Source organism: Carcharhinus amblyrhynchos, chromosome 12 (assembly GCF_965287045.1).
Source record: "Carcharhinus amblyrhynchos chromosome 12, sCarAmb.v2.hapA, whole genome shotgun sequence".
Taxonomy (NCBI): domain Eukaryota; kingdom Metazoa; phylum Chordata; class Chondrichthyes; order Carcharhiniformes; family Carcharhinidae; genus Carcharhinus; species Carcharhinus amblyrhynchos.
Genome location: NC_137335.1, coordinates 29,831,634 through 29,845,897, shown reverse-complemented (window position 1 = coordinate 29,845,897; position 14,264 = coordinate 29,831,634). Strand labels below are relative to the sequence as shown.

At 42.1% G+C, this 14,264-nt stretch overlaps 1 protein-coding gene across 3 annotated transcripts in view; it reads right to left on the bottom strand.

Annotated features, from left to right (window-relative positions):
• The window catches only part of dop1a (DOP1 leucine zipper like protein A), a 296,966-nt gene that overhangs the window by 64,964 nt on the left and 217,738 nt on the right, over window positions 1-14,264 (bottom strand). For all 3 annotated transcript variants that reach the window (XM_080200297.1, XM_080200299.1, XM_080200298.1), the window contains 3 exons: window positions 13,147-13,281; window positions 11,902-11,957; window positions 7,842-7,946 (listed from right to left, as the gene is read on the bottom strand). In XM_080200297.1, coding sequence (XP_080056423.1) covers window positions 7,842-7,946; window positions 11,902-11,957; window positions 13,147-13,281 — 296 coding nt within the window. The remainder of the gene's footprint in view (window positions 1-7,841; window positions 7,947-11,901; window positions 11,958-13,146; window positions 13,282-14,264) is intronic.

Sequence of the window (14,264 nt, the reverse complement as noted above, 5' to 3'; positions counted from 1 at the left end):
TGCCATTTGCGCCTCATGAATACTCATTGAAACAGCTGCTCACCAGAATCACGTCAGGCCTGCCAATCATGAGTCAAGCCAGCAGGAAATTATGCCGGTCAAACTCACTTTCGAACGAATGGTGTGCACAAGTCTGACCTCAGTTCGTAACATAGATAACCTACCTGCCATAATACTTTTGCTCCTGTTCTGTTGAATGCCAATCTGCTGGTGCGGACTGGATCGTGTCCTCCAGGACTATGCAAACTGGACTTGACATACAGTTGTGTGCTACTGGACTCATGGACTCCCCTGTTTCATTGACTCGGAACAGTACACAAGGCTGTGTTCTCAGTGCCCTGCTACAATCCTTATATACCTATGACTGTGCGGCCAAATTCCCCTTCAATTCAATTTTCAAGTTTGCTGACGACACCACTGTAGTGGGTCAGATTGCAAACAATGATGAGATAGAGTACAGGAATGAGATAGAGAATCTGGTGAACTGGTGCGGCAACAATAATCTTCCCCTCAATGTCAACAAACAAAGGAAATTATGATTGACTTCAAGAAGCGTAAAGGAGAACACGCCCCTGTCTACACCATTGGGGACGAAGTAGAAGGGTTCAGAGCTTCAAGTTTTTAGGTGTCCAAATCACCAATAACCTGTCCTGGTCCCCCCATGCTAACACTGTAGTTTTGAAAGCCCACCAACACCTCTACTTTTTCAGAAGACTAAGGAAACTTGGCATGTCAGTTACAATTTTCGCTAACTTTTACAGATGCACCATAGGAAGTATTCTTTCTGGTTCTATCACAGTTTGGTATGGCTCCTGCTCTGCCCAAGACCGCAAGGAACTCCAAAAGATCGTAAACGTAGCCCAATCCATCACGCAAACCAGCCTCTCATTCATTAACTCTGTCTATACGTCTCAGTGCCTCGGCAAAGCAGCCAGCATAATTAAGGACCTCATGCACCCTGGACATTCCCTCTTCCACTTTCTTCCGCTGGGAAAAAGATACAAAAGCCTAAGGTCACGTACCAATTGACCCAAGAACAGCTTCTTCCCTGTTCCTGTCAGACTTTTGAATGGACTCATCTTACAGTAAGCTGACCTTTCTCTACACCCTAGCTATGATTGTAACACTACATTCTGCACTTTCATTTTCTTCTCTATGAACGGTATGTTTTGTCTGTACAGTGGGCAAGAAACAATACTTTTCGTTATATGTTAATACCTGTGACAATAATAAATCAAATCAAATCAGTACTATCCCTGGGGTTGAGGAGTGCAAGGGTCTTCTCTTCTCAGTGCCATATACCATTACCCTTATGGACAGCTACAGAGCTCCGCCAGGGACCAAAGTTCAATTGAGAGTGGGGTGCAGGTTAGGGGGTGTTTGATGAAGACAAGGGGTATAAGGTAGTTGGAGGGCTATGCAAGGGCAGTGGTGGGGGCGTTGAAGAGCAAATAACAATAATCTTCCCCTCAAGGGGTATAAGGTAGTTGGAGGGCTATGCAAGGGCAGTGGTGGGGGCGTTGAAGAGCAAATAACAATAATCTTCCCCTCAAGGGGTATAAGGTAGTTGGAGGGCTATGCAAGGGCAGTGGTGGGGGCGTTGAAGAGCAAACACAAGGGGGACAATGTGGAATGAGAACTGTGCAAGGCATTGGGAAAAGGATGAACAGACACGCTGGAAAGCAGAAGGAAATCAGAGGCTGGGAAGCTGGATCCCAACAAGGTGGCATGGTAGCTCAGTAGGTAGTACTGCTGCTCCACAATGCCAGGGAGTCAGGTTTAATCCCAGCCTTGGGTGACTGTGGAGTTTGCATATTCTCCCCTTGTCTGCATGAGTTTCTTCTGGATGATCTTGGTCTTCCCACAGTCCATAGATGTGCAGATTAGGTGAACTGGCCATGCTAAATTGCCTGTCAATATCCCAGAATGTGTAGATTGGGACGATTGGATTAGCGGGGTAAATATGTGGGTTACAGGCAAAAGGTCAGATGGGATGCTCTGTTGGGGAGCCAGTGCAGACACGATGGGCCAAATGGCCTCCTTCTGCACCGTTAGAACAAAGAACAAAGAAAATTACAGCACAGGCCCTTCAGCCTTCCAAGACTGCATCGACCATGCTGTCCGACTTAACTAAAACCCCTACCTTCCGGGGACCACATGCCTCTATTTCCATCCTATTCATGTATTTGTTAAGACACCCCTCAAAAATCACTACCATATCCACTTCCACTACCCCTCTGGCAACGAGTTCCAGGCACCCTCTACACTGTGTAAAAAATCTGCCTCGTACATCTCCCTTAAACCTAGCCCCTCGCACCTTAAACCTGTTTCCTCTAGTAACTGACTCTTCCATCCTGACTATCCACTTTGTCCATGCCCCTCATAATCTCATAGCTTTTTAACAGGTCGCAACACCAGACAGAATGCAGATGGATTCCTCCACCTTTCACTCTGGTAGGCTGAGTAACTTGAATCTCTACCTGATGTTCCAGGTTGCATGCCACTGAATCTCCACAGTGATCCTCCACTTCCAGAGGCTGACTAGTACTGAGCAGGTGGTTGGTCTCCAGTAGCCCTCCAAGTGCCAGATACCTGGGCTGTGCCTGCCTATAACTGCTGGGAGGATGGGGCTGTGTGGTGTTCTCCAGTAAGTGACCCCAAATCTAATCTAGAGCTCAGCCACACCAAGGTGTCTAACTATAAGAACATAAGCACATTAAGAAATTGGAGCAGGAGTAGGCCATTTGGTCCCTCGAGCCTGCTCTGCCATTCAATAAGATCATGGCTGATCTTTTTGTGAACTCAGCTCCACTTACCTGTCCACTCACCATAACCATTACAGTTCAAAAATTTATCTATTCTTGCCTTAAAAACATTCAATGAGGTAGCCTCAACTGCTTCACTGGGCAGGAAATTCCACAGATTCACAACTCTTTCTGTGAAGGAGTCCTAAATCTGCTTCCCCTTATTTTGAGGCTATGCCCCCTAGTTCTAGCTTCACCCGCCAGTGGAAACAACTTCCCTGTTTCTATCCTATCTATTCCCTAAGATCTCCCTTCATTCTTCTGAATTCCAATGAGTGTAGTCCAATCTACTCAGGCTGTCCTCATAAGCCAACCCTCTCAACTCCGGAATCAACCCAGTGAATCTCCTCTGCACCCCCTCCATTGCCAGTATATCCTTTCTGAAGTAAGGAGGCCAAAACATACACGGTATTCCAGGTATGGCGTCACCAGCACCTTATACAGCTGCAACATAGTCTCGCTGTTTTTAAACTCCATCCCTCTAGCAATGAAGGACAACATTCCATTTGCCTTCTTAATTACCTGCTGCATCTGCAAACAAACTCCTTGAGATTCCTGCACAAGGATACCCAGGTCCCTCTGCACAGCAACATGCTGCAATTTTTTACCATTTAAATAATAGTCCATTTTGCTGTTATTCCTACAAAAACGGATGACCTCACATTTACCAATATTGTACTCCATCTGCCAGACCCTCACCCACTCACTTAGATTATCTATATCCCTTTGCAGACTTCCAGCGTCCTCTGCACACTTTGCTCTTCCACCCATCTTAATGTCATCTGCGAGTTTTGACACACTACACTTGGTCCCCAACTCCAAATCATCTATGTAAATCGTAAACAGTTGCGATCCCAACGCTGATCCCTGAGGCACACCACGAGTGACTAATCATCAACCAGAAAAAACGCATTTACTCCCACTCTTTGCTTTGTTAGTTAACCAATCTTCTACTCATGCTAATACATTACCTATAACACTGTGCACCTTTTTCTTATATAGCAGTCTTTGGCAGGGCACCTTGTCAAATGCCTTTTGGAAATCCAGATACACCACATCCACAAGTTCCCCACTGTCCACTGCACATGTAATGTTCTCAAAGAATTCCACCAAATTAGTCAAACATGACCTTCCCTTCATGAACCCAAGCTGTGTCTTACCAATGGGACAATTTAGAACATAGAACACTACAGCACAAACAGGCCCTTCGGCCCACAAGTTGCGCCAATCACATCCATACCTACCAAGCCACAGAACTATCTGTAACTCCCAATGCCATTAGATCCCATATACTCATCCAGAAGTCTTTTAAAAGACCCCAGCAAGTTCGCCTCTACCACCACCGACGGCAGCCAATTCCACTCACTCACCACCCTCTGAGTGAAAAACTCACCCCTAACTTATATCCAGATATCTCGCTATTTCTTCCTTGATGATAATTCAAGCATTTTCTCTACTACAGAAGTTAAGCTAACTAGCCTATAGTTACCTGCCTTTTGTCTACCTCCTTTTTTAAACAATGGCATCACACTTGCTGTTTTCCAATCTGCGGGAACCACCCCAGGGTCCAGCGAACTTTGGTAAATTACCACTAGTGCATTTGCTATTTCTCCCACCATCTCTCATTTAGTATCCTGGGATGCATTCCATCAGGACCAGGAGACTTGTCTATCTTTAGCCCCATTAACGTGTCCAACACTACCTCTTTCTTGATAACAAGTTTCTAGGTTCTCACCTGCCATAGCCTTCCTGTCATCAATTTTTGGCATGTTATTTGTGTCTTCCACTGTGAAGTCTGATACAATATCTGTTCAATACCTCAGCCATTTTCTCATTTCCAGTCACTACGTCCCCCTTCATGTCCTCTAAAGGACCAATGTTTACTTTTGCCACTCTTTTTCGTTTTATATATTTGTAGAAAATTTTGCTGTTTTTATATTCTGAGCTAGTTTACTCTCATAATCCTTATTACCTTTCTTTATAGCCTTTTTCGTGGCTAGCTGCTGATCTTTAAAGATTTCAGTCCTCTAGGTTCCCACTAATCCTTGCCACTTTGTATGCATTTTCTTTCAATTTGATATCCTGCTTTATTTCCTTAGATATCCATGGCTGATTATCTCTTTTTCTACAGTCCTTCCTTATCACTGGTATATATTTTTGCTGAGCACTGTGAAACATCACTTTGAAAATCCTCCACTGTTCCTCAATTGTCCCATCATAAAGTTTATGTTCCCAGTCTACCTTAGCCAACTCCTCCCTCATCCCTTTATAGTCTCCTTTGTTTAAGCACAAGATAATGGTATTGGATTTTACTTTCTCATGCTCCATCTGTATTTTAAATTCAACCATACTGTAATCGCTTCTTCCAAGAGGATCTGTAACTGCACGATCATTAATTATTCCTGTCTCATTATACAGGACCAGATCTAGGATAGCTTGCTCCCCTATCGGTTCCATAGAACATAGAACACTACAGCACAAACAGGCCCTTCAGCCCACAAGTTGCGCCAATCCCATTTATACCTATCAAGCTACAGAACTATCTGTAACTTCCGATGCCATTAGATCCCATATACTCATCCAGAAGTCTTTTAAAAGACCGCAGTGAGTTTGCCTCTACCACCACCGACGGCAGCCAATTCCACTTGCTCACCACCCTCTGAGTGAAAAACTTACCCCTAACCGCCTCTGCACTTGTTTCCCAGCACCTTAAACCTGTGTCGTCTCGTAGCGACCATTTCAGCCCTGGGAAATAGCCTCCGAGAATCCACCCTATCTATTCCTCTCAACATTTTATAAACCTCTATCAGGTCGCCTCTCAATCTTCGTCTCTCCAGGGACAAGAGACCTAGTTCCCTCAACCTATCTTCATAAGGCATGCCTCCCAATCCAGGCAACATCCTTGTAAATCTCCTCTGCACCCTCTCAATAGCTTCCACATCCTTGCACCCTCTCAATAGCTTCCACATCCATTACATACTGTTCAAGGAAGTTATCACGGATACATTCTATCAACGTCTCCTCAAGGCTGCCTTGGCCAATTGATATGTAGATTAAAATCCCCCATGATAACTGCCGTACCATTTTTACATGCAGTCATTTCTTTATTTCTCACCCCACCATGATATCATTATTTGGTGGCCTATAGACTACTCCTATCAGTGACTTTCTCCTTGCTATTTCTAATTTCCACCCAAATGGATTCAACCTTTTTTTCCCCATAGAAACTATATCATCTCTCACTAGAACCTATATCATCTCGTCCTGATGTTATCCTTAAATATCAGAGCTACACCACCTCCTTTACCTTCCTGTCAGTCCCTCCGAACAGTCTGATACCCCTGGATGTTTAATTCCCAGTCGTGACCATCCTGCAACCATGTCTCTGTAATGGCCACCAAATCATACTTGTTTGCAATGATTTGTTCTGTCAACTCATTTATGTTGTTTCGAATGCCATGAGCATTCAGATAAAGTGCTCTTATGCTAATTTTTGTACCTTCTTTTTGAACTGTAACACTACCATTAATAACATCTCCTGAGTTCTTCCTTTTAACTTTTTTCTTGATTTTTAATGTAATTGGAAGCTTTTCCCCACATTTTGTCCTTGCTCCCTTGTTCACGGACCCCTTACGTAGGTTCCGACCCCCTGGCATATTAGTTTAAACCCTCCCCAACCGCTCTAGCGAACACTCCCCCTAGGACATCAGTCCCAGTCCTGCCCAGGTATAACCAATCCAATTTGTTCCCATTTATGTGCTGGTGCGTGTGGGTGTGGGTGTGGGTGAGTGCTGTGACAGTTCCTTGTGAGCTTTCGTTTTCAGTCATATTCTGGGGGACTTGGTATGTTGTTCAGCTGCAATAAATGGCCTCAATTTGTTTGTGTCTGTGAGAACTAAATGACAGTTTGAGTGGATGAATTGAAGCTGTTTCAAAGTCCATTTGACTCACTATTAATTTGAGGATTTAATGTAGTTATGGGGCTGAGATCAGTACTACTAGACTGTTAAAAGAGACCAATCTCTGCGCTGGCACAGAAATGATTCCTCTCCTCCCCAGGCAATTTGGCTGGACTCTCCTCGAATTCTGTGAGGACAATGATCTCTGCCATCCCCTCCCCAATCTGAGCTTGCTCACGTTAGTTGTGTGCCAGCTTGCCCTGCATGAAAATGAAAAAAATGACATGCGATCAGAGCAGAAATTGGGTGAAACATATGTCCCCTGTGTGTGGTGAGTCCTCCACAAAAAGGGCTAGAAGATGGAGCATGGGCAATGTGATAGATGGGATGTTGACGTGAAATTCTCCAAGAATGTTGATATGTGTTTCCCGCTAGTGGTTGTGAGAGTTGCAAGAAGACAGTAGCTGCTTGGGTACATGATGCCATGCTAAGTGTCTGACGCTGGAGGGCATTTGGGGAGAACTGGCAGTACAGATGAGTTTATACACCTCCTGCACTGCACAGCACTTCTGATCTGCCAGCCGTACTGATTTCCAGGGAAACAGCCTCCAAGGCTTGGGAGGTGAGGATGCTGTGCTTCCCGAAGCCTCCTTGGGGTACAGAGCATGCTTTTGCACTGAGATACCTTGAATCGTGGTGTGGTTGCAAGAGGGCGCAGACTTCTTCCAGACTGCTAGCCTTTTATCTCTCGGTTACTGGCACCTTGCAATGTCTCATGAAGACAAGTGGGCTGGAGACAGTGATATGAGCGTGTTACACTGATGTATAAAACATAGCACCTGGACCTTCAAACCCACCAGAAGGATATTTGCTCGTGCATAATTAATGAGGCATCAAGTGCTGAATTGAACACAATTTCACACCATTTTGGGAATGACACCACCAGGAGCACCCACCGCCATATTTAGAAAAAAAAACGGACAATTCCACTTCATGTGTCAGAAGCCTGTAGTCACTGCACTCTAATACACTGCATTTATAAACAACCTTAAAGTCCATGTTGAATTATTCCATCATAAGAATACAGATTCTGCCTCTCTGCTCCTCCTGCCCTTAAGAATTTCAGTAGCCTTCTTACCCAAGGATGAGGAATTGTGCAGGTGGTGGTAGATACAATTGAACAGAATCTTTCAGCAACGTCAAAAGAGATGGCCAGCTGTCTACCAAATTCTGCACTGAAATCCTGTGAAAAGAAGGCCAGTCAAGTAAGAAAGCTTTTTTTTTAAAACAGTACAGTTTATAATCAAAAAATATTCCTATTTTATGTTGAACTTTACATGGGATAACTTCCCTCCTTTTCCCAGTAGGGTCTTACCAGCTGCCAAGAAATATTAGACAACCTGTATCAGTGCTGTTAGCAGATTAACAGACAGCAGCAACAACATATATTTTCCTTCCCTCCTACTGGAATTACCCAGCCTTCAGTTACTGATTCTTTTCAGTAAAACATCTGTAATAAGGCAGCAACAGACATGCAAAGACAATCGGTAGCCAAATTATGATCCACTGTCACACAGTACTGATTGTAAAACCATACAAATAGCAATCATCAGATACTTCATTTATTTTCTGCATGGGTATCTCCACTGACTGTTACATAAGAAACACTTCTCTTCAATAGAATCATAAAAAAATTAGATCATGAAAGGAAGATATTTCCCACATTGTTTCAACACTTATTGACAAGGAGCAATCCAGCCTAATCCCACTTTCTGATTCTTGGTCCAAAACCTTTTAGATTAAACACTTAAAACTTATAGTTCTCCAGTCACAAAAACACCAATCGACTATGAATGCTAAAAATTCAAATCCCTTTCTAAATATTAGCAGTCTCTACAGAAATTATAACAATAATGGGAATATTAACAGCCCTCCAGTCTTCTGGCAAAGGCAGGGTTCAAAAATGACGGTTGGGGTTCTGCTAAATCTTCACTGGCGACCCTTAACAGCACAAGGTATGTTTCAACCAGGTCTCGGATTTATCCACTTTCAAAGATGTTATGTCTTAATATTCCCTCCCTCATTATGCTAATTTAATCAGATTTCATAATTCCCCTCCCACATTCCAATTTTTGTATCATCACTCTCATTTGTGAAACTAGGCTCAAAGTTTTCATTGAGATCCATACATACGTCTTTTGCCACCACATACAGGTTACCCTTATGGTCCCCACTTGGTCCTGATATTTCTTCAGTTATCCTTTTGCTGTATGTTTCTATAAAAATAAATCTTTGGATATTCTTGGAGTATAGAGTATCCATTATTATAGCACAAAAGGCCATTTGAACAAAGAAGAATATAGCACAGGAGCAGGTCCTTCGGCCCTCCAAGCCTGCGCCGATCACATTGCCCTATCTAGGCCAACTACTGAAATCCCTCTATTCCCTGTCTGTTCATGTGCCTATTCAGATAGGTCTTCAATGGCGCTAATGTGTCTGCCTCAACCACTTCACTTGGCAATGCATTTCAGGCCCCCACCATCCACTGTGTAAAAAATTTCCCCCTGCACATCTCAACTGGGCCTTTCCCCCATTAGCTTGAACATGTGCCTCCTTGTAATTGTCATTTCTGCTCTGGGAAAAAGCTTCCTACTGCTCACCCTATCTATAATCATTGAGTCTTCGAAAGATCTCTGCAGAACAATCCAAATTATCCCAATCCACTGCTCTACATCCATAAGTTTTTTTTCTTTCAACTGCCTTCCAATTTCCCTTTGAAATCATTCATTGTCTCCACTACCACCACACTCTCAGGTAGCAAGTTTCAGGTGATTACCACACACTGCACAAAAATGTTCTTTCTCACATCTCCCTCACATTTCTTGCCCAAAATCTGAAATCTGTTCCTAGCCCTTGTATGATCAGCTAATAGAACAAGTTTTCCTCATTCACCCTATCTGAACCTGTCGAAATTTTGTACACCTCTATCACATCTCTCCTTGATCAGCTTTGTTTCAGGGAAAATAACCCCAACTTCACAAACCTAACCTTGTACCTAAAGTTTTTCATCCCTAGAACTATTCTGATAAATCTCCTCTGCACCAGGATCCTTGCATCCTTCTTAAAGTGTGATGATGAAAACTGGATGGAATATTCTAGTGATGGCCTGATCAAAACTTTATAAATGTTCATCTTAACTTCCCTGCATTGTACTCAAAGCCACTGTTAATGAAGCTCAAGATCCTATATGCTTTACTAACTATTCTCTTCGTTTGAACCCTCACGTCCTCCTGTCCTCTACATGCTTCTGACCTGTGCCTTGTAGTGTACCTTTCCTGTCCCTATTGTTTTAGTAAAATGTAACATCTCACATTTAGAACATAGAACACTACAGCACAAACAGGCCCTTCGGCCCACAAGTTGCACCGATCGCATCTATGCCTACCAAGCCACAGAACTATCTGTAACTCCCAATCCCATTAGATCCCATGTACTCATCCAGAAGTCTTTTAAAAGACCGCAGCGAGTTCGCCTCCACCACCACCGACGGCAGCTGATTCCACTCATTCACCACCCTCTGAGTGAAAAACTTACCCCTAACATCTCCTCTGTACTTGCTTCCCTGCACCTTAAACCTGTATCCTCTCGTAGCGACCATTTCAGCCCTGGGAAATAGCCTCCGAGAATCCACCCTATCTATTCCTCTTAACATTTTATAAACCTCTATCAGATCGCCTCTCAACCTTCGTCTCTCCAGGGAGAAGAGACCTAGCTCCCTCAACCTATATTCATAAGGCATGCCTCCCAATCCAGGCAACATCCTTGTAAATCGCCTCTGCACCCTCTCAATAGCTTCCACATCCTTGCACCCTCTCAATATCTTCCACGTCCATTCTGAGGCGACCAGAACGGCGCACAGTACTCCAAGTGGGGTCTGACCAGGGTCTTATAAAGTTGCAGCATTACCTCTCGACTCCTAAACTCAATCCCTCGATTAATGAAGGCCAGTACACCATACGCCTTCTTGACCACATCCTCCACCTGTGAGGCCGATTTAAGAGTCCTGTGGACCCGGACCCCAAGATCCTTCTGCTCTTCAACACATCTAAGACTCCTACCCTTGATATTGTACTCCTGCATCCCATTGGTCCTGCCAAAATGGACCACTACACTTCTAGTATCATCAATAAATTTTATTCATTTTTTGAAAATTTTTGAGGGGTACTTTTAACCCCTCTCTTTGCTGAAATCCCTTTCAAACTGCCCTCCCCCCACCACCCCCCCCTCTCTCTCTCACTCACACACACACACACACACACACACACACACACACACACACACACACACACACTTTTATACTACATTAGCATGACCCTGTTGCTTGCCAGTTCAACTTTCAATTTTGCGCTCACATCCACACATTGTTCAAGTGAAGTCCATTGCAGACTGGAGGAACAGTACTGCATCTTCCAATCAGGCTTTACAGCCTTTTGGACCTAACATTGAATCATGACCTTCTATTTAGCTCCAACTGCTCCACTCCTCTTAACAGTATAAAATCCATCACATTTCTTCCCCTTTTTAGCTCTGAAGAGTCATACAGACTCAAAAGTGTTAACTCTGCTTCTCTCTCCACAGCTGCTGCCAGACCAGCTGAGTTTTTTGAGCATTTTGTGTTTATTTAAAAATTAAATATATTGTTGATATAGGTGCTGCTGGCATTTATTGCTCATCCTTAATTGCCCTTGAGAAGGTGATGCTCAGCCACTCTTGAATATGATGGCTTGTCAGACAATTTCAGAAAGCAGTTAAAAGTCAATAGTTTTGCTCTGGTTCTAGAGTTAGAGAGGCACAATCAGATGAGTACAGCAGATTTCCTTCTCTAAAGGAGAATATTGAACTGGATAGGTTTCATGATTATTGTAACTGAACCACATTTTTATGCCAGATTTTATGTTATCAATTGAATTTGAATTTCCCAGAACTACTGATCTATTAACATGATCATGATGTCACCATATTCAGACACATAATCCAGATACATTGCTTTTATTGCTTTATCTTTTTAAAACTCTTGATTTTCATATGGCTTAATCAGACTGGATTAAAGTTTTGCAACAGGCAAACTGATTTGCATGCCACCGACTGTGATGGGACGTTCTGGATATTACATACACAGCACAATTAAAGCAGCTTACCTTTGTACATATGCATAGAAAAACTGCAGCATACAAACTTCCAGTGGGAGCTGTTTCTGAAACATAAAGTACTTGTAAGACAAATTGTTTAATTTTAAATAGAATGTTCTTATATTTTTAACAAGTAATCTTTGGTCATCACCACACACTGACTGTCACATGTTTTTACATTGTCTGCAGTGCCCACAGGTGCTCCACTATACAGGAGAGTAGCACACTGCACTCAATTACTAAAGAATCTCCATGCAGATAAGAAAAAGAATCTATTTCTTTTAATGTCTCTGGACATGCTTTGGGCTTAAATTCTGATTATTAATTCACTATTATCCATTGAAAATATAACGTCATGTCCCTTAGTTTAAGCAAATTCTGCAGTTCAGAGAGAGAGAAAAGAGAGAAATATTCACCAACCAATCACTTTTCTGTTTCCGAATCACGGTTTCTTTTTGGATAACAGAAGCTGGAAATGGTTCTGTTGTCATTAAGAGTTTCTTGAGACCTTTTTTTTTACTTCTTTCATCACCACTGTTTTTCCTTATGTGATGATCCCTTTCACAATCTAATCACTCCCATCTTCCACCATACCCTCACCCCATATTTGTCTCAGTATTTGTCCGAAAACATTTAAATCTCCAACATCCAGTTCTGATGAAAAGTTACTGATGTGAAATATTAACTCAGTTTCTCAATTCACAGATACTGCCTGCTGAGCATGTCGAACATTGTGTGTTTTTGGTATGATGTATGCTTCAGAATTCACAAAGAACTATCAAACAGAGTGAAATGTGAAAGGATCAACAGACATCTTACTAAAAACTTCAAGCCATTTAAAACCTTTAATGGAAAGGAACACATCTCAGAGGTCTTTTATAAGCACAAAAGAATAACTAATTAGGATTACTGTGAATAAGACTGCACACTATGTGCACATGATTTCAATTTTATAAGGATTGCTATTGGTTATCTTGTAAGGGAAGGCAAAGAATAGGTAGTTGTGTCATTTAAGGTGACAAAATTCACATGTAGTCAGAGAAAAATAAATGTCTTCATTAATGTTTCATTAATAATAAATAAATGTTTCATTAATCCAAAGTACTGATATGATGGCTATGGTTTTTGACTATAGCCAGTTTCTGATTGATATTAAAACATGGTACAAGTAATGGTTCAAATTAGACGCAAACAGTAACAAAATAAATAACAATTAAACAGTACTAACTCTTTTGCAATTGATACTCAACATACCTTTTCTTTGGTTGAGGCTGGTGGCTGTTTCAACACTTCCTTCACTGTCTGCATAACAGTCTCTGCCCTCATTACACTAATAGAGCGCACTAGTTCCACCAACAACAACTGTTCAGGACAGGGTACAGGAATAACCTTTAAATAAATTGTAACGTCAATACTTGATCTTCAAATGCTCTTAAATAAATCAATCTTACAGAAAACCAATCACCACAGTATAGCTTGACAAGATACCATTCAACCAAAGGTATGGTGCTTACTGAATTTAACAAGCAAAGGAAATCGGGCACATTCTAATTGAAATGAAATCAGAATAATACACTGGCCAGAGTGAAGTTATAGTTTAGGGCAAACAAGAGAAAACAACATGACAAGTGCCCATCAACTGCATGCCATTTTGGGATGTTTGGTAAGCATTTCACAAATTGTGCAACAAGGCTCCTCAGTCTCTAGAATCAGTTAAACAACAAAGCCAATCAACTTGACGTAAATGATTTAAAGTTTCTCTTTGATGAATTGGCTCCTGTTTTTAAGATACTAATGTTCAGATCGCTACATGAGCAGGGCAATGTTTTTAAACTGTCACGTGACCAAACTGATTTTTTTAGGCAAACATTTGGCAGGTCTCATGTTGGCTGCTTGAGAACATTTTCTCACAAGTCCAAAAAAGTCATTGCCATTTTCTTGATCCCCTTATTGATCAGTGCAATATATAATTTATCGTGTAAATTTTAAAATGGTGCACAGGCTTTGAACAAGAATTTTGTATCTGTCTTAACAGTAGAAGATATAAAAAGCAGGCCCAAGAATGGTAGAAAAGCAGGTGGGGATGGAAGAGAACTTAAAATAATCATGATCACTTTTCCTTTTATTGATCAGTGCAGCATACTGTGCAAATTTTAAAATGGTGCAGTAACCTTTTGAACCTATGACAAAACACACAGGATGACAAAAATAAGGAACATAATAGACCAAAGGTTGCCGATTCCAATGCACCAAATGTACTGGATTCCAAGAGGATTCAATGAAGTGCCATGCAAAAGACAAGAGCAGAATTTGCCTACCTCGCCTGCAGCTGGGATTCTTGATCCCACTGTTGTGAATGGGGATTTAGTTGA